General features: G+C 33.1%; 2 protein-coding genes across 3 annotated transcripts in view; one reads left to right on the top strand and one right to left on the bottom strand.

Moving 5' to 3' along the window:
- Window positions 1–10938, bottom strand: part of Lasp (LIM and SH3 domain protein Lasp) — a 211381-nt gene extending 200443 nt beyond the window's left edge. For both annotated transcript variants that reach the window (XM_075362452.1, XM_075362453.1), the window contains exon 1: window positions 10702–10938. In XM_075362452.1, coding sequence (XP_075218567.1) covers window positions 10702–10770 — 69 coding nt within the window. In that variant the 5' untranslated portion in view covers window positions 10771–10938. The remainder of the gene's footprint in view (window positions 1–10701) is intronic.
- A 526-nt stretch (window positions 10939–11464) lies between these two features.
- The window catches only part of Nacalpha (nascent polypeptide associated complex protein alpha subunit), a 52654-nt gene continuing 38858 nt past the window's right edge, over window positions 11465–25260 (top strand). Inside the window, exon 1 of the mRNA XM_075362447.1 lies at window positions 11465–11548. The gene's annotated coding sequence lies outside the window, so the exon portion shown is untranslated. The remainder of the gene's footprint in view (window positions 11549–25260) is intronic.

Raw genomic sequence — 25260 nt, 5'->3', positions numbered from 1 at the left:
TTCGCTCGGCTACCAACTGAGCCTTTAGCCCGTTCTTCTGCAGAACGTTGGCCTCCAGCAGCTGCTTCGCCTGGCGCTTACTAACAATTTCCAAGATCACGCCAAAACTTATTTAGATATGTTGGAGGCGCGGTTAATACCACAGCTTCAAGAAAAGGATCTCGTGGAACAAGTACGGTTGCAGTAGGACGAAACACCCGCACGTTTTTCTCTATCAGTCCGCGCGTTTCTGAATGAAAAATTTCCAGGATGTCGGATCGGCCGCGGTACTCTAGCGTCACCAGCTTCTTATCATGGCCACCACGAAATTCTGATATCACCGCACCAGACAATTTATTACAGGAAATTATCAAGGCACACGTATCTGCACGTCGCTACGCCACAAATGAAGAACTCCATGACGCTATCAAGGACGACTTCGATAACGTAACACCAGAAATGCTCTGTCGCATGTCACAGATGTCGCGGCGACCTATAGAATCGTGCGTGCAACATGAGGGCGATCTCACAGATCACTGGACCATTAAAATTAATACTACGTACCGAGTGAGTAAATAAAATAATTTATTATTACAAACGCATTTTTCATTTAAAATTAATTACAAATGTTTAGTTCTAACTTTAGTGGGTACGGTGACTTCCCGCCCATTCCGTACAAGTAGTACCATTAGATTCAGCGTTTACCTGGCTAGAATGTGTAGTTAATCGCACAGTAACAACAAATACGGGCTGGAAAACAAATCATCTAGAGACCGACAGCTTCTTTAGAATTCAACCGGTACGATTAGGCCTCCATTAAAAGCTACCTTACCGTATTGAAAAAGAGGCGTTCGATATCTCGGCACCCCGTACACACATTAAAACACTATATATAAATATACTTTTCACGGTCGAGTTCATATTAATTTTCATTAAAAACACAGAAAAACTGTAATAGTGCAAATTGTCAGACTCGTTCGCTAAGCTAGGTATATTAGGTCGAACAAATATTTAAAATTGTAGATCCATCGTTAAGAAAACAGATTTCAGGACAATCAATAACTAACCCACCGAGTTGGTCTAGTGGTGAGTCTTCCCACATCAGCTGATTTGGAATTCGAGAATTCCAGCGTTCAAGTCCTAGTAAAGTCAGTTATTTTTAAACGGATTTGAATACAAGATTGCGGATACCGGTGTTCTTTGGTTGTTAGGTTTCAATTAACCACACATCTCAGGAATGGTCGAACTGAGACTGTACAAGACTACACTTTATTTTCACTCATACATATCATCCTCATTCATCCTCTGAAGTAATATCTGAGCGGTAGTTACCAGAGGCTAAATAGGTAAAAGAGAAGATACTGGGCTCAAGAAAATCCTACGCAGCTACACCAGCGTCCGTTGCACAGCCAGAAAGTGACAGTGTGGTGTGCTATCCCGGTCAGGCATGGCATTTTTCACACACGCTACAAATCATTCATCTCATCCTCTGAATCAATGCATAACGGTGGTACCGGAGGTTAAAAGAAAATAATAGAGGAAAATACACGTTAGTCAGATCACATGTCAGCAAAAATATTTTGTAGATAATTTCATAACGACCAGAAAATTGTTAAATACGAGTAAATGAAAAAATTTTTTTAAAGATGATTTGAGAGATTTTCTTTTTCTAGATAGCAGCAGGGTGCACTGGTGCCGGAACGCCTTTCCGGTACTGCTTTTCCGAAGAAAAAAAATTGTCCTTCCACATAAAATAATGTTTTAACATAAAGTCCAGCCTACGTTTTTTTTTACATAAAACATATAAATTAAATTATACAAATCAGACCGCAGGAAAACGGCCCTTGCTTTTTGATATTCGTACGCAAATAGCGAATAAATAAGTCGCTACAAGTCTAATTCACAAAAAAAGGTAAACACTTGAAACTTGGTTTTTAATAAGCTTTCTACTATATAAAAAAAAAATTAAATCTAAAAAGTAATAACTGCGAGTGTAATAAAATGACCTTACAGGCTAGCTATGCGTCCCAGTAGGTTGTACGGCAAACGATCTATAATTTATCTTTATTTCTATTAAACGTGTGCCGTTTCGTTTGTTAAACGATTATTACTGCGGTACGATATCCACCTGCTGGGTCGAGTCGTGTACTCCAAATCAGCTGATTTGGAGGTCGAGATTTCCAGCGTTCAAGTCCTAGTAAAATCACTTACTTTTACACGGATTTGAATACTAGATTGCGGATACCGGTGTTCTTTGGTGGTTGGGTTTCAATTAACCACACATCTTAGCAATGGTCGAACTGAGACCGTACAAGACTACACTCATACATATCATCCTTATTCATCCTCTGAAGTATCTGAACGGTAATTACCAGAGGCTAAACAGGAAAAGGAAAGAATGGTCGAGTCGTGTCGACAACCCCCGCCGTTAGTACCGAATTTGATGAATGCAGCGCTAGCTGCTCTTCAACACGCGCAAAGTAAAACGAAAACCGCACAAGTTTTCGAAATCGTCATCGTTCGGGCTGTACTAAATGCTGTATCGTTTAATGTTAATTTTTCATCGATTCTTGCGGTGTTAAGGATTTTTAAACACAAACCACGTTTTTTCGGTCTATATAATTATAATCGTGTATATTTAATTTTAATAGTTCGTACATTAAGCGGTTTAATTTGATTTATCTCGGTCGAGTTTGATAAAACGATTTAGTTACATTTACAATTTATTATATATTCAACGATACTCTGACTGCAGCTGGCGATTGAAATAATGGCTGTGATGTTTGTTATAAAGAATCATCGTTATTACACTATTATAATGGTTAATTACTGGAGAATAAAACGAAGCAAAATCACTAAAAACACGCGGCGGTGCCAGCAACAAAGAATAATTTAATAGATGATATTACGAATTCCAACTAAGGTGGGAAGAACTTCAAAATATAATAATTATACGAATATATTCACTTTTAATATTTACAACGATACGTAATATAAATAAAATTCACGGTTAAAACGATTTCAATAAGTCATCGTATTAGTTACACGACGATGACGATACACAAAAAATAAAACATCCGATAAAATTCGGTTAAATATTAACAAGCCGAAAAACGTAGCGTATTCGACTTTCAAGGATTTTTGTGAAGGCTATGGCCGAGCCGACTATCTGCGTTCTAAGGAGTGGATATAATCAAAAATTGTATTAACGTATTTCAAGTCGGTTGCATGGTAATGAAGATAAAGTTATTTTAATTTATAATCGAACAAATTTAAACCGAACAAAAATACTTTGTCGAAATAAAACTACTGGAATTACACTGAAAAAGATTATTGATTTAAACGGTGTAAACAAATCCTTCTACTGCGACTGTAAGGCGTAGTATCGATAACAAAAATTAATCCGATAATATGAATTGCTAGAATGTTATTCAAAATCTATTTTTAACCTTTTTACCCGAGACGTAATTATTAAAATTAGAAAAGTATACAGACCAGACAAAACAAAAATGGCAAGATGCACTTCTTTCTTCATTATATTTATTAAAAACAAAGCGATAAACGAAAGTAAAATGTTTCAGCTAATTTATTAGAGCGAATCATTCCGATCTCAAATGAAACCGGCCGATAAACTCTTGACCGGCAGACTTACTAACGCTACTTGGGCTTTTAAATACTGCTGATGGTAATGCGGGTTAACTCGAATAACAACCAGACTTTACGCGCCTAATCGTATTAAGAGTTGATGTTCCGTAACGCATACTCTTAATAACAAGAAAAATCGGCTACGGAATTTTTTTTTTTTTAAACGTTTAGTTTTAGCGAAATCACGTGCGACGTTATCCTCTTTTGACGGATAATTTCTGTTATTTACTCAACGTTTAGGTTTACGAAAACACGTGTAAAAATCCCTCTTTTCTTATTAACGTTTGGAACTTCATTTTTCAATCGTTTTGCAGTCGATCTGTATCGGCACGATCGGCGATAATTATTTAACGTCAGTAAAAACAAAATCGAGATATTTATACGTTTTTTATCAAAATTCAGCCGATAATTTCATAACGTAACTAGGCGCTATCATCGTCAGAGTATTATTATAACAATGTAATCCATCCACGGTGATAATTTATCGATACATGTGTGGGGGTAACTAAAATGCGTTTAAGGAGGTCATTCGCGAAAGGTAACCAAACGGGTAAGAAAATAATTTTTCATTCAAATTACGGATTAGTTCAAACCAGATTGAAAGTTGGTAAAGAAACTAGACAGATTTCATTCATATGAATGGAGTAAAAAAACAAAAGAAAAAATACTGGGAGACATGTAACAACCAAGAAGTAAAAAACTGGCAACAATACAACTTGAAATTTCCTAATATTATTAGAAAAAAACGAAATATTATATTAAATTATACAAATGGAACAAATTCAAAACTATGATACGTCTTCGATCTTAAAATACAAAATGTATCTCCAAAACACCTTTAATGAAAAAAATAAAAAAGCTAAACAAAATTACTTTTACAAAAAATAAGATTTTTACTCGACTCGCATCCTTAAGATATTGGCTGAAAACTACTTCCATTCTAATAAAGCTCATCAAGTATAAAAAAAATCGATCTGGTGGACTGAAAGCAGTAAAGTAACTCATTTTAAATTAACTTTTCTAATGCGGCGAAGCGGTAGCTACTCGGTCTTTCATCAGGAAGGTCCCAGGTTCAAACCTCGGTCAGGCATGTAATATTTCATACGCTACAAATTTACATCTTATGTTCCCACGCGAAAGCTTCGAGCTTATATTACGAATATATGATATCAAAAAAACTTATAACAAGTACAGTAAAATCTCTTTAATCGCGGGGGTTAGAGACCGTAAAAATGCCGCGAATACAGAAAAATGTGAATATAGAACGGAACTAATATAGGAAGAATGATTAGGTTCTATGTAAAATTAAAAAAAAAATCATGTGACTTAGGGCGATGTTATTGATGAAATACAGACGGCAACATTAATTATAAACACTAGTTTAGTACAGTACATAGGTACACTACACAAAAAATATTTAACAAAATACAGTATATTTCCTAGTTTATTCGTAAGAACTTACAAACTGTTTGATTTAAAAACTCACTACAGTACGTACAGTACAGAGGGTCCAAAAATATGTACTCACTGTTTGGTAGTCCATATCTCGTGACGAATTTGATCTGACGTACTAATTTTTGGCACCGAGAGAGGGTTATGGTACGTGTTCGAAATGACTACCCGCAGCTTCTACACAACGCCCATGGCGCCGAACTGCACACCGAACTACGGCTGTTAGTGTATCTGGCGCGTAATGGTAGCATATGACTACGATTTTTTTACGTAGCTCGTCGATTATTGCTGGTTTTTGTCGATACACGTCATTCTTGACGGTCCCCCAGAGGTGTGAAATGAGAAGACCGAGGTGGGTATTCAACAGCACCTCTTCGACCCACCCACCTTCCAGGAAGTTTTATCGAGGTACAACCTGACATCTCGATGGTAATGAAGCGGAGCTCCGTCTTGTTCCACGTAAAAAGGTTCATCGCCATACAGGTTTTGGATGGCAGGCAAAATCCTTGTCAGAAACATATCAAGATACGCCTCACCAGTTACGGTATCCTCGAAGAAGAATGGACCAATCAAACCACGCACTAAAACACCATACCACCGGTAGATTCACTGCCTAGTCCACATGAACGTGAGGATTTTCAAGAGCCCAGTAGACACAATTGTGGCGGTTCACGGTACCGTTAAGTTTGAATTGCGCCTCTTCAGTCCACATAAATTTCCCTGCAAATTCCTCATCCTAGCCAACCATTTACAGTATTTTATCCTTCGAGCTGCATCATCATTCACCGCGTGTAGCAGTCTTGGAATGTACATTTTCCATTTTGCATTCTTCAGAATGCGTATTACATTTGGCTGGCTCACCCCACTTTCGCGCGCTTGCTGTTCGTGGTCGGCCGGATCTTAACTTGTGCACATATTTAACAGTTCCGTCGGCTTCTAATTTATCGAGAATACGGTCAATTGTTCGACGTTTTGGTGGCGGTATTCCAAACTCTCTCTACCACTGCCGTTGTAACTTGTGAATGTTCTCGTACTTCCAGTTTCACTTCAATACAGCCGTGTGTTCAACAATCGATAAGCGAACCTCAGCCATTATTGCTAGTCCACTGCCTTCGCTACACTGGCTAATATGACTGGATCGTTCTACCACCAACCATACGCGCATGCGCGACATAAATTCCCAGTTTGGCCTACCACGACAAATTTAATACCTTACAATACACTACACATTAGATTAGAGAGTATAAGTCTCTTTGTTTGGATATTATTTAATTACAAACAGCGAGTACATTTTTTTGTTCAGATCACTCTGTATGTACTGTATTACATGTTCATATCGTACTCTGTAATGCACTACAGTACTATGTACACTAAACTAGAATTATTGTAAAGGAAATTTACAAAACTAACCTACAGTATTTTGGACTGCATTTACAAAGATTTGTAATTTTCCTTTGTCTCTCTCTTATTTTTAAATCCGTGTTAAGTTCTGTGTATTCTTGTATGGCATCTGCAATTTTGGGCTTAAAGATTAAGCTTCTATTCAAAGATTGATCAGCATCTAAAAAAAAATTGATAAAATCATGGGATAGTTTAATGCCTTCGGTAAGCGTTTTGACATTTAGCTGTTTCCACGAATCGTATCATGTACTTTTTCACGTTCATACTCTACCTGCGACATCAGATCTTTTAATATTTTTATTTTTTAATGTCACTACATAATGTAATGTAAGCGAATACACGTAGATTTAACTGTACTCATATTTTTATGAATGGTGTGCATATTAATCCTCCCCGCTTCTAAGAGAGAGTTCAAAATTGTTCCCCTTAATAACACCTTTATTAGAAGAAAAAAGAAACAAACTTTTTTTAGGACGGAGAACAATTATTTACGTGACGTGCGTTTTATTTTAATAAGCTAAAAAATTACAAGCAGGAATACAAGTTTTATATTGAATCTCCTTTGGGATATAATATACCCTAAATATTTCCCCAACATCAGATTAATTGCTATTAGAAACTTAATAGAATAAATTTTCCTTAATAGCGAGTCTACTACACCAAAAATAATTAGTTCAGGCTACCATTCCAGATACGTACATCAAAATACACACAATCATACCTAACTTTATAACCGAAGATTTTTAGTAATTATTAACCAAACATTAAGAAATATAAAAACTGACAATTTTCTAACTGATAAATACGTACAAATTTAAAATAAATATTGTACTGTTTTATATACAGAGTGATTCAAAGAAACGGGAAATTTTGAAAGTTGTGTTGGTAGACGTGGGCGATTGGTACCACTTGATAAGTGACGCCAGCCTCTCTAACCTAACCAGCCATTTAGTTGTCATGGATCCTTGGGAGTGGTGCGCAACGTGCATTTGCTATCAAAGCGTTTTAGAAAAACAATGACAGTGTAGAGGGGGGCGCGTAGAGAATTTCGCCGTCATTTTAATCTGGGACGGTACGACCGTGTTCCATCATTACATGCAATTAAAACATGGATATCTAATTTTGAGGAAACCGGTTCGGCAATGAAAAAGAAACCTCCAGGACGTGAGCGAACCGTCCGTACACCACAGAATGTTCAAGGTTTACAAGATGCTGACACACGAAGTCCACGTCGGTCGATCCGTCGTCTCTCAGCATCTTTACAATTGCACAGTTCAAGTGTTCGAAGAACGTTAGTGAAGGACTTGCAATTCCATCCATACAAGTTGCAGATCGTCCAGGAACTGAAACCGAACGATGCAGTTGTGTGAGCACAATTCTGTAATGTAATGCTTCAGAAGATAAATGATAACAAAGAGTTTGTTCACGAACTGTGGATGTCAGACGAAGCGCATTTCCACGTCAGTGGATTTGTTAACAAGCAAAATTTCAGATACTGGGCACAAACCCACCGGGTTGGTCTAGTGGTTAACGCGTCTTCCCAAATCAGCTGATTTGGAAGTCGAGAGTTACAGCGTTCAAGTCCTAGTAAAGCCAGATATTTTTACATGGATTTGAATACTAGATCGTGAATACCGGTGTTCTTTGGTGGTTGGGTTTCAATTAACCACACATCTCAGGAATGGTCGAACTGAGAATGTACAAGACTACACTTCATTTACACTCATACATATGATCCTCATTCATCCTCTGAAGAATTATCTAAACGGTAGTTACCGGACGCTAAACAGGAAAAAGAGAAGATACTGGGCTGAAGAAAATCCTACGCAGCTACACCAGCGTCCGTTGCACAGCCAGAAAGTGACAGCGTGGTGTGCTATGTCATCTTACGGTGTTATAGGCCCTTATTTTTTTGAGGATGACAACGGTCTTGCGATTACAGTGACGTCGGCTCGTTACGTAGCCATGCTTGAAACCTTTGTTGTGGAACAACAAAAGAGATTTCCACCGATTCTTAACACAGCCTGGTTTCAACAAAACAGAGCAACGTCACATACTGCACGAATATCGATGGCAACTATACGCCGATTATTTGGACGTGTCATTTCACGAAATGGTGACATTAGATGGCCTCCGAGATCGCCTGATCTCTCAGCTTGCGATTCCTTTTTATGGGGTCACCTTAAAAGCAAAGCGTTCCACAGTAGACCTGCTACAACGGAAGAACTGAAGGCAAAGATCCGAGAAGCAATTGCGGAAATTCCAGTTGAGATGTTACGTCAAACCATGAACAATTTAACGAAGAGACTTCGTGAGTGTTTACGTAGAAGAGGAGGTCACCTGCAAGATGTCATCTTTAAAAAATAAACTAAAATGTATGTATCCTAAAATGGCAACATTTGTACAATTGCATGAAATAAAATTAATTTTCTAAAAAAAAATTTTCATTAACGTTATTTAATTTTTTTAATTTACCGTTTCTTTGAATCAGCCTTTATATATATATATATATATATATATATATATATATATATATATATGTTCATACATAAATTCAGCAATTTTTTTCTTGAATGGACTGAAACAATCATAGCACGTAATGAACCATATTACGCAGTTTCTTTCGGCAAGAAACCAATTGATAAGAAGGAGCTTGGATGTAACTTCAAAATTGTAAGGATATGTTAAAACCGATTCATTAGAAATTGTTGAAGACGAATTTTATTTACCGTAACAAGAAAAAACTGACAACAACATTAATGTTATTGGTTCTTGAGTCCTTTATTTACAATTATTCTACCCGGCTTCGCCCAGTTACAATATAGTATACAGAATTTTCGAAAAGGAAGTCAAATTCAGTCAAGCGTAATTCCGGGTTAAAATTAGAATCAAGGTTAGCTCTACCAAAGGACTTCAATTCAAATTATAATTTTAATATTTTAGCAAAAGAAATATCTTAAATTCGCTTTAACAGTTTACCGTACGTACTAAGCGAACCAATAATACATAAAACAAGCGTAACTAATTTCATTAACAATAAATCACAATCCTTAACCAAATTCTCCACGGACTTGTATACGTAGATTAAAATAAAAGAGAAAAAAAAGTACTATTTTATTGTGTTAAAATTATCTCATGTTTTAAATTAAAGAGAAAAAAAAATGAAATCAATACATTTTTCGTCCCTCATTATCGCGTAGTAAAATTATCAATGATCAACGGAAAGGTGATGTTAAATATTCAATTCACTTATCAGATTTAATTCAGCAGTATTTTAACAAATAATATAGGTATTCAATGTAAAACGAATTAAATACTTACATACACGCCCGACTTAATAAATCTACTATCACCATATTAGCAAATCACTCTCGTATTAATGAACAAGATATTTCCCCAAAAACTACCAAAGTAGCTAGAAATGAAAAAAATAGTCAGGGACAATGAATAGAGTAAAAAAATAAACAAATAAAAATCATTAAAAAAATTGGGAACTCATAACCAGCAACGCTTACAAATATTTTAAGATGAGCACGCGCGCGTGCGTACACACACATACACATATATAAAACTTTGCTAAGACAAAAAGTAATGTTGTCTACAATTTAAGAGGTTTAACCACTGCAAATCACAAGCTACATAAATGAACATTAACATACGCGACAATAGCATATAAATAATGCTGTAGATAATTAATAAACTATATAAATTTGTAAGTAATCCTTCAGTGATATTCTTTAGTAATAAAATCTAGTTTCACCCAGTAAAAATGGGACTACTAAGATAAGTAATACTAATCCAGCCATCACAAACAGCAATTGTTAAAAATAATAATAGACTTTCATATCATAAAAATATTCACACGATGATTCTGAAATACGGGAATAGCAGCACTAATATAATTATCACGTCATCAGGTTAAATAATTATCGGAATAATGTAACATTAATATCTTTTTAATAATTCGTTATGATAGCCGATCTGGCGGACTGCAAAAATTGGTCCAAGCACGAAAATGTAAAAGTGACATCAGTCTCGTAACAGATACTGTGATTAACTGAACTAAAGGTACAAAATAAAAGAGTTATAATATAATAATGCGTACAGATTTTTTTCAACAAAACCAATTCTTAACTTTCTAAATATCAAACCCCTGAGGTAAGTTGGGAAACACGTTAACATGGATTAACAAAGTTGACTAACTTGGTACAAAATAAAACTTACTTTGTCTAGGCATTTTAATTCCTCAATCGGATAAACAGTTTTTTCACACCTAGCACACTTCTTGCTCATGCTTGATATACGAAATTCACATAGGCTAATACAATAAAATGTATTATTAATAAAGTAAAACTATTATTAATAAATGAACGTCTCACAAAATATATTGACAAAGAGCAACAAACAAATAACTACTAATACTCGACTAACTGCCACAGTAAACTTTACCAACGTAGACATCAACACTAAATTATAGTCTTACTAGCGCTTCGTCCTGTAAGTCGTATTCCGTAGAACTATGGTTCAGCCTGAATAAATCATTACGGACTTCTTTGCAAAAACTAATTTTCACTGTAGTAAGTAGATGCTGCATGATAAAATAATATTTAATTTAAAGTAAATTATCAGGACCGATAAAATGACTGTTACTAGAATTTCATATTTACTTCATAGCATCACTGAATGAATTTTTGTCATGGTTTGTTGCAATTAATCAACTAGCTTAATTAAAATATTTATATAATATGTATTTCCTAACCATTCAATCCTAACCATGGTTCATAATCATTAGAATAAATAAAGTTTAAAAATTGATTTGTATTTTTAAGCACTACCTGGATATATAAAGTTTCAAGCGTTAATAACACTTAAAATAGTAAAATAAAATTATTTGGTTAAATAGATTAAACTTCATAAACATTTGTTAATAGTTCGAACTGTGAGAAGGGAATTTTTTTCAAAAAAGAGAATATTTGCTTGTTGGTATTGCATTATGAACGAGGCTTCCGTTTCGTTCGGTTAGGTGTAGGTGGTGAATTTCTTGTGGTTGACGTTAGCAAAGTTAATCCAAGTAAGTATTTGTCATCCAGTGAAAATAATTTTGTTATTTGTGTTTTACATTATATTCGCATTATAAGTATTAAATACTTTTCAAAATCATTAATTTTTTTAGTTTATTGATTATTTGTACTGAAAGTTGGTTTGTGTCATTGTGCGATTTGGAATCGTGTTGTAATTTGAGTTTGCTCGTACATTAAATGCGAATGCATTTAAATTATTTTTCATTTTTTGTTGTAATAATAGTTTCGGTTATGGTTCAGCTTATGATGGTAGAATATTACCGTAATAATGTAATTTTAATGTAGTGAATTTTATGTAAATACAAGTTAACATTGGTTTATTTTTGTTTTAAAAATTAAGTCCATGTTCTTGAACGGCTCTTAGGTAAAACTGTTACTGAGCCATGATAATTCTATTTATAAAAGCAACTAAGTGATAAATCTTATTAAATGAGTTTTTTAGTTCAATAGTTATGGTTATGGTTATGGTTTGATTTCTTAAGCCTTCTTTCACCTTTTGAATTATAATTGAATATTATTTATTGTAGTGATACCTGATATCTACGTTTAGTTGGTCTCACACAATTACAAGTACTCTACTTAGTTCTTCACTTTGTGGATTCTCAGATATCCTTTATGTTGCTGCTAGCATAGATTTCACAAAATTAATGTATTGGTTGACAGTGTAGTGTTTGTACTGTGTGTGTGGTAAGTTGGGACAGGCTTGAGTGAGTTGTTTTTATTAATAATGTCCCAGTCATCAGATTGTAGATGTAAAATATTGCATTGTTTCATTGTGTACAGCTTCAGAATTGGTATATCTTCTTGTGTTATTTTTGTGCCTTGAATAGCAAGGCACAAAAATATAAATATAATAACCATGTATCATCGTAGGATTTTTTTTTATCAAATCCACGCCAAGCTCTTCATAAATAGTTTTTTCTGTATGCAACAGGATTTGCAGAAATCCTTATTCTACCACCACCTGTCACATTTTTGCCATAACTCTAATTTTATGTCATGTCTTTGCTGCAAACTCTTATGTTCATGAAGAACTTTTGTCTTGTAAGAATTTTTTTGTGAGTAAGTTACTATTGTGTACAGGATATACTCTTCATCATCACAAATCAGCTGACTCTTAACCTAGTAAAGGCACTTACTTTTATTCGGATTTTAATACTAGATCATGGATGCCGGTGTTCTTTGGTGGTTGAGTTTCAATTAATCTCGCATCTCAGCAATGGTTGACTTAAGACTACATTTCATTTACATTCATACGTATCATCCTCTGAAGTAATACCTTATGGTGGATCTGGAGGCTAAGCAGAAAAAAAAGAAAAGGTCACCCGCTAACCAAACCTGTTTTCTTACATTTAGATCTTGTGTTTTCCTGATTGTTTTTATTCATATCTAGTATGGTATATTAAAGTATGAACAAAGTTGATGTTGATCAAGAAATTACTCAAATTATTATTTGAATGATTATAAATGCTTTAATATATCGGAATCTGTACACTTGTACTCAGCGTTGACTTAAGGTGGTTGGACAGTCGAACATACCTTTAGTCTTACTGGGGACATGTTAAACAATGACGGGAGGTTATAACATTAAAAATATGTTTACATAAATTTGCCAGGAACTTTTTTTTATTTGCAGGTTATTGCCTAATTTGAATATTAATATTTAACACTTCCTGAACTACTTACTAGAATGTCAGAATTCACAGATTGATGTTGTGTTGTGAAGTTGTGAGTGAAATTGAAAAAATTATTGTTGATAATTAAGACTGAAGACAGTAGAGTGAAAACAGATAAGATTTCCTTATTTTAGCAGTTTAAAAGTTTTTTTAAATGTTAATGTTTAAAATGTTTAAGTTTCAAGTTTTTTTTGTTTTTTAATATTTTTTCTAAATAATTTCTGTTTTCCCTTGTCGCAGCTCTTGATACGCTAAACATATACAAAAATATATTAATGAAAGCACTTAATAGTACCAGAGATATGTTGAATATGACTAGAGAGTAGATTGAAACAACTGAGCCTGATGCTAACCTAGCCTTCACCTATCTGTGAAGATACTGAAGCAGCAGGCTTTTTGTGGTCTACATATATTAAGTGTTAAAAATCTTGAGTGGGGATCTGTTCTGTTGCTTTCTGATGAATTTTCTTATTTAGCATCATATTATTTAAGATGTTTCAATTGGAAAACAGTTTTACCGAAATGTATCACACTTGAACAGGAGTGCGATGAATTTTCCAAACTAAATATCTCAAATTTTAAAAATGTGACTGAAAAAATTTGATAAGGTTAAATGATTTACACTTTGATAGGCACGGTGCTTCTTTTTTTATTTGCGGAACCTCTGCTTGCTAAGGACTCTGTGATTGTAATTTGAATGAAGTTTTGTTTTATTTTTTCATTTTGAAATTTTAAATTAAGGTGGATAAGCTCTTTTTCCAATATAATTTATATATTTTCTTCTCTTTTTTTTTTGTTGGATTAATATCATTTATCATTTGACGTTTGTTGTAGATTAAATATTTTTTATTAATTAATTGATTTCTTTACCAGCTTTTATTTTTAAAATGATTAAATTAGTAGATTTAAAAAATTTAATATGAATTGGGCAAAAAATATATCCATCTGTTTGTCAAAAACATGTCCTTTAGACATTTATTAAAGATTTGACCTGCTCAATGATTTTTAAATAGCCGCAGTATTTTGACTGTGCTAAGGTAGCGTAATAATTAGTCTTTTAATTGAGCTCTGGAATGAATGTTTTGACACAAAATATACTTTATTTTATTTTTATTTTTTAGTTTATTTTAAAATTTTTTTCTTAAATATTGTTGGGGTGACAAAATTTTAATCTTTTTTTTTTTTATATTGATTTATGTTATTTTTATCCTTTTTTTATTTTAAGATGAGATACCTTAGGGATAACAGAATTATAAGTCTGGAAAGTTCTTATTGATAGATTTGTTTGCGACCTCGATGTTGGTTTAAAAATTTCTGTGGGGTAGGTTTTACAGATCAGGGTCTGTTCGACTTTTAAATTTTACATGATCTGAGTTTAAGCTGGCATGAGCCAGGTTGGTTTTAAATCTACTTTGATTTTATTCTAATTGGTATGAAATAATTTTTAGAAATATAACTTATTTACTAATTTGGCAGATGTAAGTGCTTTAAATTTAGAATTTAATAATGTATATTTTACAGTTAGTAAATCTTTCTTTATTTTTTTTTAGGTGTTGCTTTATTTACTTCATTTGAGAGCAAGGTATTAGGTTATATTCAGTTTCATAAAGGTCCTAATAAGGTTAAGGGGAGTTAATTTTATTATAATTGCAGGTTGATCATCTAATTCTGTTTATTCTTTATGGGGTAGTATATGTAGAATTTCTCAGAGAATTTCTTATGAAGATTTTTTTTTTTATATTGCGAGTTCTTTAATTTGATTGATTTTTATTATTTTCCGTCAGATATTTGGTGTTCTTCTTTTTATTTATTTTTTATCTTCCTTTCTTGTGTTTTAGCGGAAACTAATTGTCCCCCTTTTGATTTTTCTGAGGATGATTCTGAATTGGTTTCTTGATTTAATGTTGAATATAGATCTTCTAGTTGCAAAAAATTTCGCCCAGATTTTGGTTCTCCCAGGGAAATGAAGACTTCCTGAAATTCTGGGAAGATAAATTAAGGGGCAAATTTAGTTGTTTCTTATAGTTTTTGACATGAAGATATATCTAAAAATGGGATCCAGCACTGTACCTCCAGTAGTTATAATGATGTCATTAAACAAAAATTGGGGATAAAAAGTAACACATTTTTTGGTTTAACATAAGAAAACTTTTGTTAAATAGTTATATATATATATTTTTTTTTTTTCAATTAGAAATGTAGGAAGTTTAATTCTGAAAAGATTCATGTAAGTTACTTAAAAAACAAAAGACTGAATTGTGAAAAAAAATGTTAACACCATAAAATAACTAATTTTGTCCGTAGGTGGGAAATAACAGGTGATCATTTATTTGAATGAATTAATTTGTTTTCATAGGTTGGCAGTATCAGCTGATCAACAATTATCGTTTTGAAACAGTGTTTGAATAATCTTGACAGTGGTTTTTATATTGTATTAAGGTATGTGTGAAATACTCTATACAATTCAGAAAAGAGTTTTTACAAAATTTAGTGAAATTTTCTTTAATACATAATGGGAGACAATGCAATTATGTAATTTGAAAAGTATATGTAAATGATATTAATTTACGGTAAAGTAAACAAGAATGGTTTGGGTGCAGTTGATTTGCTTTGCATTTCCCCTCCTACCACCCCATTCGATCGCCCTAAAGCATAAGAGCGAATGTCTGTGCCAAAAACGGCTACTGAGCCTTGAAACAGTTTAGTGACCAGTGTCCTAACTTGCTCCTAGAGCTAACCTAAAAGCGTGAGTGGAATAAGCATGGTACCATACACCACTCACTTGCATGTCCCACCGCCCACTTGTTATATATCACTAAAATGGGTAGGCACACCCCATCAACTACTAAAACATATATGACTATCAATAATTAACTTTATCTCATCAAAGACAGCAATTTGCTGCGACTCCTAGGCCGCTGAATGCAAGCAAGTACCTATCCACCATTAAAGCGCTTGGAGCCTTAATTTGGCTGGTAGCCAGCCATATCTCTCAGTTACCTTCCTACAGCAGCGCAGTAGGAGTCTTTTTACTTCGGTAGACACTGGATTGGTTGAAACAGACCAGTGAAATGGCCTCCATGATCTCCTGACCTCACACAATCAGACTTTTTTCTGTGGGGCTGGATGAAGTCAATTGTTTATTTAAAACAGATTAACACACAAGAGGAACTAAGGAATCTCATAATAGAATCTGCAGAAACTAATAAGAATACTCCTAATGTTATGAGAACTGCTAGAAAACAATGGAATCGTCGAGCAAAATCATTTATTGAACAAAACGTTGGCCACTTCAAGCAACTTTGGTTAATAATGCCTTAACTAATTTTAAATATCATTTCTCCATTGTTTTCAAAGTTAAGTTACATTTTATCTTAAAAGCTGTTTCCAACCTATGGACAGAAGTAATTATTTCATACTGTTAAAATTTTTTTCCATGATTCAGTCTTTTAATTTAAGTTTTGTTTTTAATTTAAGTTAAATTTTAATAACCTGTATTCAATTTTTTAAGTAGTCTGCATGAATCTTTTCAGAATTAAATTTTCTTATTTTAAACCCAAAAACGTGTTATTTTTCACCCCCCTGGTTTTTGTGTTTATGTTAGATATCTTAATAACTAATGAAGTTACAGTTCTGGGACCCATTTTTTAAATGTTTTCAGGTCAAAAACCATAAGAAACAACTAAATTTGGCCCTTAATTTACCTTCCCAGAATTTCAGGAAGTCTTCATTTCACCATGGAAACTGAAATCCGGACAAATCTTTCACTAGCCATAACTTTCTAATGAAGGGTTTTAGGGGTCATTCCATGTCAAATCAACAAGCCTCAACTTGACCATCACGAATTAATCAACAAAATTCACAGGATTGATCGTATTTATAAAGTGAAGCAAAAAAAAATAATAATTTTTTTTCATGTTTTTCAGTCGCTCACTTTTTTTTTGTAGGATCCCATAAAAAAAGTGGAAAAATTGCAAAAAGCAAGGTTCAGATAATTACAACAAAAAAAAATTTTCTGCTCCTGTAAGAGGTAGAGAGATCAATTTGATGTCATTTTAAACCTCTTGGAATGGACTTTTATGTGATATATCACTTGGCAAGACTTTGTGACATTAATAGTTAAAAGTATCCAAAAGATTCATGACCTTGAATATATCCAAGTATATTTTAAAAATTTGAAAAAACTTTTTGCTTCCTAATATATGGGATTGCGATATGATCATGGTGAAATAAAATAATGAAGTTCTACGCACTTGCCACTTAATTGCAATTCATATAGCTTCCATAGATATTAACCGAAGAATTACACAGTGTACACTTCTTTTTACATCTTCTGGTTAGCATTGTCCGCTTTTTGCTTTGAGAGGTTATAAACTGTTCCTGACGGGTTTATCCTGAGATCTATTTTTGAAATAACATCACTTCTGCATATATTAAGAACATCCTCGAAGTCTGGGTAGTGGAAGGAAGGTGAAGGTCCATCTGGATGTAAGAACTTCATCTTCACTGTTTGATTTTCCTCATTTGAGTCTAGAACACACCCCAACCACCAGTGTCCATCGTATTCGCAGATCAAGAACCCAACCATTTCAATGAATTCAAGATCATTCTCTATATTTGTTGTCTGCTACTGTTGAGTTGTTAAAAAATGAAAACGCCTGATTCTTGTTCAGTGGAACAAAAGAGTAGAGTTTCTGAGTACCTGGTATAGTTCTTGCTGTCATTGTCCTACTCTTCAAAGCCTTTTCTCCTTTATGCTGTTCAATAGTACTATAATAGAAATGTATCGGCTCAATGTGTCCATTTGCCCAGTCATACATCTGTTGCGAAGGCATGATCTGGTAATTGTAGATCATTTGAAGACGTACTTTAGCTCCAAATCTTTTAACAGCCCCTCCCACACCATCACATGCACTTTTGCCATGAGATGTGGCAAAAGGATGCCAATCTGCATTGATCCCAAATTCTAGTTCATGGTAACAGTGGTTGAGAAAATTGAGTCTGTTTTTGTACTTAAGAGGCAGCACCATTACTGTACTAATAAATCAGGCTTGGTTTTGTGGTAAAAGGAGACTGCATGAAACCAATTAAATATTTCAGAAAAAGATGCACTGCTATTGTGTCATGTGTGAGATAAGTCAGAAATTATGGCAAGAGATGTGTGCATGTATGTTTTTTTGTTGGATCTTGGAAACAAATTGTGCAGAGATGAACTGTTTCCTGTGCGTTCCAGTGGAGACCTGGGCTGCATCTGGAAGGATGAATGAGTAGTTCTCAGTGAAGTCTCAGATTACAAGATATTCACCTTCTTTCAGAGATTGCTTAATTGGAGTGTTGACTAACAAGATATGAATGTTGAAGAAGTTTTTCAAAAACTATACTGATGAATTTTTCAGTAGCTCAAAAGCTTCCTCAATCCTTCCCTTGACTTCTTCAAACCCAGGACAATTTCTGCAATTTCCAAAGTAGCAAGCTTCAGTTGGATTAGCACACACTATATATATGTTGTAATATCTTTGTAACTTAATTGGTCTATCACTCTATCAGTTCTTTCATTCTACATTGCATAACCATAAGTTTTGTATTTTGGTGTGTTGTATGTACACAAACACTATGGGTTCGTTCCACTTGCATCTGCAAGAGCACAGTACTTAGGCCAAGTTCACAGAACTTTGAAAATCCTATTTTCAGCAATGGATACCTCTGTTTAAACAATGGAAAATCTTCATAGAGATTACACAGAATTAATTTTTTTCTTAACTTGCTCTAGTGTTCCATTTATCTTAAGAGAAATAAAATATTTTTTCTGGGCATCATTCAAACTTATTTCCTCACTCTCATACAGATCAGTTACTTTTTCTGAAGTTCCACCTGGTTTTGGATCAGGACATGGGATGAGCCTTTTTTTTTTTAACCAGGCTTTTAGCTTTCCTTACAGTGTAGTCCTATACTCCAGATTCATCTTGAATGTCTTTTAAAGTCCAGCTTTTAGGGAGCGTTGTCAATATTTGCTTCCTGGTGCCGTTATCATCTGTATTATTAAATTTTTCCTTCAATTGGTTAATAATTTCACGATCAGAGGAGAGAGGAGTAGCATATCTTGTTCAGAATCTGAATCCATGTTCAGTGTTTTGCTTTTTAATGCTACTGGTGCTTTCTTAAGCTTTTTCTGATAGTATTTTCTCTCACATAATAATTTTTTCTGATTAGGTGATTCATTTTAAATAATCAAACTTTTGTTCAGAGCATTTACAGCTTCATCTTTTTCTGGGGAACACGACGAATGTAATTGTTGAAATACTGCATCAGAAATAGATTCTTCAGCATTATTTTTAGCAGATGCTTCTAACATTTTCTGGCAAGTATCACAAATTTTGTAACCTTGTTTAAAAAAAGTAAATGTTTGCACCAAGTTTTTGCTTATACTTCTCAGGTTTTTCTTACACGAATTATGACTTGACTTTTCATATGGATTGCAACAGTACATTTTACATGAAGCTGTAGAAGTTGATGGTTCCATGCCGGTAACTGTATTCTGGTCCAAGGCTGTGATGAATCAGTCATTAAACTCCAAACCTATAGATAAAGGCAAGCTCAGTTAAAATAGTAACTGAAAAATCTGAAAATATATTTTTTTGCATCACTTTATAGATGTGATCAATCCTCTTGGGGAGTACACCACTGAACCTTCTGTTCCACATGATGACCAGACTGATTATTACTTTACTTGTCATAACAGGTTGAAACATGTACATTCTTTTGCTGGTACTAGAAGTGCATGTCATGACATGGTACTCTTCTGCTTGATCAAGTGACCAAGTCTAGAAGACTGGAAGGGGAAGGTTTTCATTGAATCTCAATTAGCAATTGCCATATAGGGGAATCAATTGGAATATTGTGCTGTACCTAATTGTTACAAAATTATTTTTTTTAATGTTCCCTTTGTAATCCCATTATGAAATGTTTACCACATGTACATCACATTAGGAAGCAATTTTTTTTCCAAATTTAAAAAACTTGTTTATATTCAAGGTCAAATGTTTTTGGTGACCTTGAACTATTAATATCACAAAACCTTGCTAAGTGACATATCATATGAAAGCTCATAACACCAGCTTTAAAATGACACCAAACTGAGCTCTTTACCTCTTACAGGAGCTGAAAAATTTATTCTTTTGTAATCTTGCTTTTTGCAATTGTTTTTTACAGCATCCTACATTAAAAACTGAGTGACTGAAAAATCTGAAAAAAAATTTTTTCTTTAATCACTTCATGGGTAGAGCCAAACCTGTGAATTTTATTTGAATTATTGTACATGAATCTGAAAAATACATTTATTTTCATCGCTTTGATGTGTAATGACCCTTTGGGCCTATATTTATATGAACTTTACCCCTACTTTTAGCCATAGAATCAGCTCCTGAGAGATTACGGTATAGTTTTGAATTACCTATATATATATATATATGTGTGTGTGTGTATGTGGTGTGTTGTGCTGTGCTGTAATTACAGTAATTAACTGACTTGTCTTTGCTGTTTATTTGTATACTGTAACTGTTAATGAAATGAATTTCTGGTTGCATTTCTTAACACTAATGAAAAGCCTTGTACAGTATTGGGCATTTTACAAGTCAGTTGTCCCTATGAAAAGTATCATGTTCTTGAAGGCGACCACCTCTGTAAAAGACCAAAATGTTGTAAGGAGATTTCACTTTATTTAGATTGTTTTAATTTAGCAAAATCCTTAATGTTCTTAATTACTTTTGTAAAAAAAACTACAATAAACAAGTACTGATTTAAAACATCTGTTATATTTACATTGTGATATTTTAAATACTATATAGTATTTTCTTTTGGTATATCTTAATTATTAGTTTAAAGTTTTCAATAATTTTGAAAAATTGATATAAAACTGCATTTAATTTATTCTTATAAAATGCTGACTTTTAAAAATTTGTTTTTAACCAATTACTAAACTTGGTTTGTTAAAAATTACTATTACACAAATATCTTCTACTTAATTTTATATTTAATTGTAATTTTAAAATTCTTTCTTATGATTGTTATATTCCAACTTGACAATGGTTTTTCTCTAAAATATGTTATGTAAAGGAAACATTAAAAATATAAACAATGTATAAGAAATCCACTTCTGCCGAAGAAGGTAACAAGTCATGGGAGCTGTTGTACAAATTGCCTGTTTATGACTGATGCGTTGGGTTATTCAAAAAACATTAGATTATGCTTGATCAGTTTCACAGTTGAGGAGTACATTGTGATGAATAAAACATTACATATATGAAATATATAGTAAGTTGTAATTAATAAAAAAAGTAAAAAAAATGATACCATTAAATCCAAAATAAAAATAATTGTTTAAAATAACTATTTGATTAGTAATCTATATATGTATTACATAAAAAAATAACATGATTAATTTAAAAATGAGAATATTATACCTATAGGTGAATTAGTGTTGATGATTTTTTTTTTTTAACTTAATGAATTTAACAGTAAATTACTAAAATGATTGTACACTTTTGCAAAGTAATATTTTGAAAAGCATACTTTCTGTAATATATTTGAATGAATTAGAATTGAAATGAGCACACACTCATTTTATAAAATCATCATTAAATGAATAAAAAATTCTTAAAGTAATGAATGTAGTATTAATATGAACTAAGTGTAAAAACCTTTCTGATTGGTATTATTGTTAAAAAATGTGTTTTCTTTAATTCCAACTTCTTTTTTGATTGCTAGGTTTACCTGTTTAAAAAGTGTGGTAGGTGAGTGTAAATTTTATCCCACATATTGCAAATTGAAACTATAGGATGGGTACTGTGCTATTTAATTACTCTGCAAGTTTTGCTGCTGTAAATTTAGCTGTTATTATAAGCAGGATAAATAATCCAGTGAAAATCAGAAATTGGTAAAGCCGTTGGTAATTACATATGGACTTATTTCTGATTTTAAAGAAATTATGCTTATACCTTATTCAGGACCCAATTTATTCATTGCAATTTAACTTATTTATCAGAAACTCCTTTTACCCAAGATACATCCCTCGTAAGTTGTACAGTTCCTTCACCAAAAGTTTTTTAATTCAGCACTACAAGTGTAATGTTCATTATTTCTGTACTAAATAATTTGGTTTCAGTGAAATTAAGTTAAGAATGTGATTAGATTCACTTAAAACTAAATAAGTTAGGTTAAATTTAAGGTGTAGGTTTTAGTATATGTGCAGTATACATTATTTATGGAGTAAATAACTTTGCTTAAATGAAACTTAATTGAATTTTGTTAGGTTATGGTTAGGTTTGTTTATAAATTTATAAGTTTGACACAAATTTACTTGTCTTTTATCTAATAAAGTCACAATTCAAAGCTTCTGCTAACCTTAACCTTAAGCAAATCTAATTGCATTCTTAACTAAATTTAAATAAAACCTAATTATTTAGTCAGTAAATTAGTATATTACACGTGTATAGTGCAAAATAATGAAAATTTTGGGTACAGGTACTGTGCAACTTAAAAGGGATATAATTCTGGTGACGGGGTTTCCGACAAATAACTTGCATCCTGAATAAGGTGAATTACAAATTTCATCAATATCTGAGGTGAGGAGTCCGTAACTGTATGTAATTGCCACACCGTTAAATATAGAGTATAATTATTGAACAGTGTATAGCACTATCTGTTGTATATTAATCTAATATAACAGAATTAAATAAAAGAGAGTTCTTGAGGAATTCAAAAAGTTGAAAGCAAGAATTCACCCAATCCTACCTTACTAAACAGCATTTGTATATGTGTTTGTGTGTGCGTCCTTCTTAGCCTAGCACTGGAATGTACCGATCACTAGCAGAAAATCCCAATTCATTAGTAGATGTCTCGTGGTGGTCAGGTGTGTACGTATTATATTATATATCGATATACCGTATACATATCAATATATATCAAAGTTTTGGGGAAATTAAGTACTTTTTAACGAGATCCGAATTTTCTGGCTAAAATCACAAACATCTTGAAAACGGTTGGTTCTAGCACTCTGAAAAATTATTCCACCTCCCTTGATGGTATTCCATCCTCTCAGTGGTACCAGTCGAATGATATTTTCAAGTGCCCCCAGGGCACTGTTCAGAAATTGACCGATGGGGTGCCACCATAATATCTCGGCAACTGCTCGTCCGATTTTCATAATTCAAATGGTGTATTTATTGGATTTATCAGCAGGTTGACCGCTAACTGTTTAACACATCGGCTACACTCTTGATCAACTGGATCTTGGTTATCTGGAAATTAAATTGTTAGCCCTATGTTTTGATTGCACTCACCCCCTGTAAAACGTACCGATCCGATCTTTTACTAAATACGCTCAAACCTCTGTGCTAGTGCAGCTGTAAAGTATAAACTTATGAAGACTAAAAAGTAGAAAAAATGATATTTAAAAAAACTTTTTTAAACCACTTTTTTGTTAAATGCACTAAATAGTAAAAAATGATTTTAAGACGGATCTCAGAATGGAGTTGACAGCAAGCTTTGATGGTGATAATGCAAGATTATGTGAAAGTCAGTTTCGAATTACAAATTTGATGTTTTTGCCAATTTTTTTTATGCATGATGATTGGCCTAAAGAGTGTGGTGCAAACATGCATAAGAAAAAATTGGCAAAAAGCATCAAATATTTAATTTGAAGCTATACTTTCGGAATCTTAATATCACCATCAAAGCTTGTTGTCAAATCCATTCTGAGATACCGTTCTAAAAGTATGTTTTACCTTTTAGTGCGTTTAATTTAAGAGTGGTGTTTTAAAAAATTTTTTAATTTATTTATGTGATTGTTTTTCTTTGTAAAATTATGAACTAATCCAAAAGTAGGCACCGGAATGTACCGATCACTAGTGGAAAATCCCAATTTGGTAGTATCAATTTTTAGAGTTAAATTTCTAATTTAACTTTTGTTATATCACTTTTCATCATACAAAAAAAAATATTTTTTTAAATATTTTAAATAAATTTTGGATACCTAATAATCCCATTCTGCAGCTAGTATTTAGATAAAACAATTTTTTACTTTTGTCAGCAGATAAACTTTATAGTTATTTATGTTTTAAGAAGCTATCATTGTAAAAGAAATTATGTATTAAGTTTAACATACTTGAACGATTTGGTAACTTAAAATGGTTTTGCGATATGCAAAGAATTTTTTTTTTATCTTCAGTTTTTTGCTGTGGTCTCTCTTTGTACAAGGTCAATAAATATAGTAATGAGACTTTTTTTTTGGCAGCCAAAGTGGCAACACTATAAAGTTGTTAGTAAATATGGTTATATGAAGAGCTGATTTATATTAGGTGTTAATATTTTTAGTCTATTGTTGCCACGTGAGATGTAAACAAACTTTTCCTGAAAAGAGTTTTTGTTGTGCGTTACAAAAATGAGTGGTACTAATTACGAGCAACATTGTACAATCAAGTTTTGTGTTAAACTCTGTGAGAATGCTATTGAAACTTTCAAAATCGAAAAGTGTGTATGGAGATAACGCTGTGTCATGGGCCCAAGTTTTTAAGTGGTTGGACACATTTTCACATGATTGGGAATTTGTTGCAGACAGTCCACGCTCTGGAAGACTGACCATTAACGTCTGAAAGTGACGACAGTGTTGAGTGAATCGGAGACTTTATACATTACAACCAGCAATTAATTGTCAGAATGATTGCAGAACAATTGAATTTGAACCATACTACAGTCCATCAAATTTTGACAAATGAATTGCAAAGAAATGAGTTTGTGCAAATTTGGTCCCAAAAAACCGCACTGTTGGACAGAAAAACAACAGGGTGGAAGTGTGCTGCGACCTTCTAGGGCGAATTGAAACTGATGCTGATTTTTTAAAAATGTTATTACCGGTGATGAATCTTTGATGTTTGAATACGACCCAGAAACAAAATGCCAGAGCAAGGAGTGGCACACTTCAAACTTACCACGTCCCAAAAAAGCAGAAATTAGCAAATCTAAACCATGCT

The sequence above is a fragment of the Lycorma delicatula genome, chromosome 4 (genome assembly GCF_047948215.1).
Source record: "Lycorma delicatula isolate Av1 chromosome 4, ASM4794821v1, whole genome shotgun sequence".
NCBI classification, from domain to species: Eukaryota; Metazoa; Arthropoda; class Insecta; order Hemiptera; family Fulgoridae; genus Lycorma; species Lycorma delicatula.
This window is presented reverse-complemented; position numbering and strand designations above follow the sequence as displayed.